Below are 2569 nucleotides of genomic sequence, written 5' to 3'. Positions count from 1 at the left end.
AAACAAAAAGCCTTGATTTAAGGAGCTAGAAGTCAATTCATGAAATACCAGCCATGCTTTCTCTGCCTATTAATTATCTAAAAGGGAGCAAGCAGGGTTGCTGGTCACGTGGATGACTCTCAGATTCCCTTACATACCTTTTTATGTCCCTGGCCGGCTGCCCAGTCTTTGAATTGTGATCCAAATGTAGTGAGGCACTGTTTGCCAAGCTTTTCCCTAGTGTTCACTGAGAGGAAAGGAGCCACAGATTCCCAGGGTATGTGTGTGGAGTGAGAGCACATGTCAGCCGCCACTGCCAGTATGCTTTCCTAAAATTTGTTTTGTATGTTGGGGTTCTGTATCACTTCAGCTGGGGGGGGGTCTGTGCTTAACATTAAATATATGTAATTCTTTACCAAAAAGTAAAAGTTGTGTTCATTATTAACAGTATCCCTTTGCACTCCAGATAGCGCTCAAAATAGCCAGGCTCCAGTGTGAAAGTCATCAGTGTGGTGATGCTGGCAGTTGTTTCCCATGTCAGTCAACACATTATGTACATAGAACAAGATTACTGTTCCTTGAATTCTCCAGCTGTGTGGGACAATGATATAATCCATTTTTTATATTTAATTGGCAATAAATTGTTCAATTGTTTTGGCATTTGGGAACGTCAAAGGTGTCCATTATTGTTCTGAGAAGCAAGGTTTTGTATTTTGTAGCATCTAATTTCCAGCTGCTAACTTAAAATAGTAGATAGCTACAATCACATATTTTCATTAATTACCTATTGAAATAAAAGATGAGAGTTATGAAAAAAGAGAAGTTGAGAAAAAACCACACAGAGGCATGACTTCATTTCTACTAGGTCGATTATAATCAAAAGCATTTAGGCAATAAAACATGTTGGTCTGGGGAGATGGCTTAGCGGATAAACATGCTTGTCGTATAAGTGAGAAGACCATAGTTCAGATCCTCAGAGCCAAAATAAAAGCCTGGCAGGTGTGCAGTGGCCTGTAATCCTAGTACTTGGGATTCAGACACAGGATCCCTAAGGCAATACATAGAATACCTGAAATTGGTGGGTAAGGTTTACCAAGAGACCCTGCCTCAGTAAATAAAATGGGGGGGCGATCAAAGAAGACATCCATCAACTTCAGGCCTGCACAGGCACACTCACATATACAAGCAAAAAATGTTATCAGTGATATAGAGAAATAAGAAAAGTTATGTATCCTTGATGGCCATATTTGAAAAGCAGATTAGAAATGCCTTTAGCAATTGAACAGAATGAGCATATGATCCAACGATCTGCCTCTCAAAATGTGTCCCAGGACAGTGTGGAACTGGAAACATTCCAGCAGGCCACCTGTTTTAAATGCCACAGCACAGCAGAGACGTAAGACCGCGAGAAGTCAATTCACTGGCAATTCAGTGAAGTTGTGATACATAAGAACCCCAGTGCATCCGCAGCTGCAGCTGAGGGGCTATCAGAGAACAAAAGACCAAGGCAGGACGGGATGGAGACAAAGGTGGGTTTCAAAAGCTGAGAGCTGATGTGCAAGAACCCGCCCCCACCTTCAGGCCTTGTTCTTGAGCATATATTGAAACCTGCCATGTCCTTCCTTAAATGGAAGGCACTATACAAACTAAGTTTCTGTGTGCACAGGTGCAAATGAGGCGTCATCAAACACAGACCAGAGCTACTGTGAAACAAATATTTTCCCCATGAAATGATCAAGTCTTAAACATATGTGTTTTATAATGGTAAAGTTTATTCCTCTGGCTAAGAAATCCAAAGATAATTTGCAATTGGCATGCCTTTTTTATACGTCTGCTATTAAAAGTTTACTGTTCCCCTGCTTTTCAAAAGTGATTGATAAACCTCTTTCATTTATGTCTGTTTTTCATTTTGTGATACAAAATTAATAATACAAATATAGATGCATATATATTCATTTTGTGGAAAATAAGAAAGAGAATACAGATTGACCTCTTTGACCCAGAATAAGACTTTATGTGATATCATATAAATGGTCACATACATGTTGCTTTGTAGCTTGCAATATTTGGTTTATAATGAACTACCAGATGACTGGCCATAATAATGCAAATAAACAAAACTTCTTATTAAATCAGTGGGGTAGAATTGAAAGATGAGATATGTACAGTTGAATTTTATGTATGACTGTAACCAATAGTGAATGATTGAAGTAAAATACTTATGAGAAAAAATGGAAACAGAAAGCAGTGGAAGTATTAATAACAGAACATAATTCCTGAGGCTACTGATTAAAAGGGGCGTTCCCGAGAATGGGTATGGTTAGAATGCAGAGCCCTAAATTTTTTTCTCAGACTTCTTATTTCTTCCAAACATCTTTCCATCTCGTCTTCCTCTCCTGTCATTTCTTCGCCTTTAAAATGCCTATAGTCTATATCTTCTTTAAATTCTTCAAGAGACTGAAGCAGCCGCTGTCTGAAATTCCCTTCCACTCGCTGGCCTTCAAATGCTCCATAGGGATGTTCGTCCTCCATCTTTGGCTCACTGTACTTGGGCTTTCCTTCTTTTTCACTACAGGACTTTTGCATGATG

General features: G+C 39.2%; 1 protein-coding gene across 1 annotated transcript; it reads right to left on the bottom strand.

Moving 5' to 3' along the window:
• Positions 1–1842: 1842 nt before the first annotated feature.
• Tceal7 (transcription elongation factor A like 7) lies at positions 1843–2569 on the bottom strand. Its single transcript, XM_005371629.3, has one exon. It carries the CDS (start codon positions 2563–2565, stop codon positions 2269–2271), a length of 297 nt encoding a protein of 98 aa, XP_005371686.1. The 5' UTR covers positions 2566–2569; the 3' UTR covers positions 1843–2268.

This window comes from Microtus ochrogaster, unplaced genomic scaffold (assembly GCF_000317375.1).
Source record: "Microtus ochrogaster isolate Prairie Vole_2 unplaced genomic scaffold, MicOch1.0 UNK116, whole genome shotgun sequence".
Classification (NCBI taxonomy): Eukaryota; Metazoa; Chordata; class Mammalia; order Rodentia; family Cricetidae; genus Microtus; species Microtus ochrogaster.
This window is presented reverse-complemented; position numbering and strand designations above follow the sequence as displayed.

Coding starts and splice junctions, on each gene's coding strand:
- Tceal7 (XM_005371629.3), bottom strand. CDS start 2,565: ATGCAAAAGTCCTGTAGTGAAAAAGAAGGAAAGCCCAAGTACAGTGAG.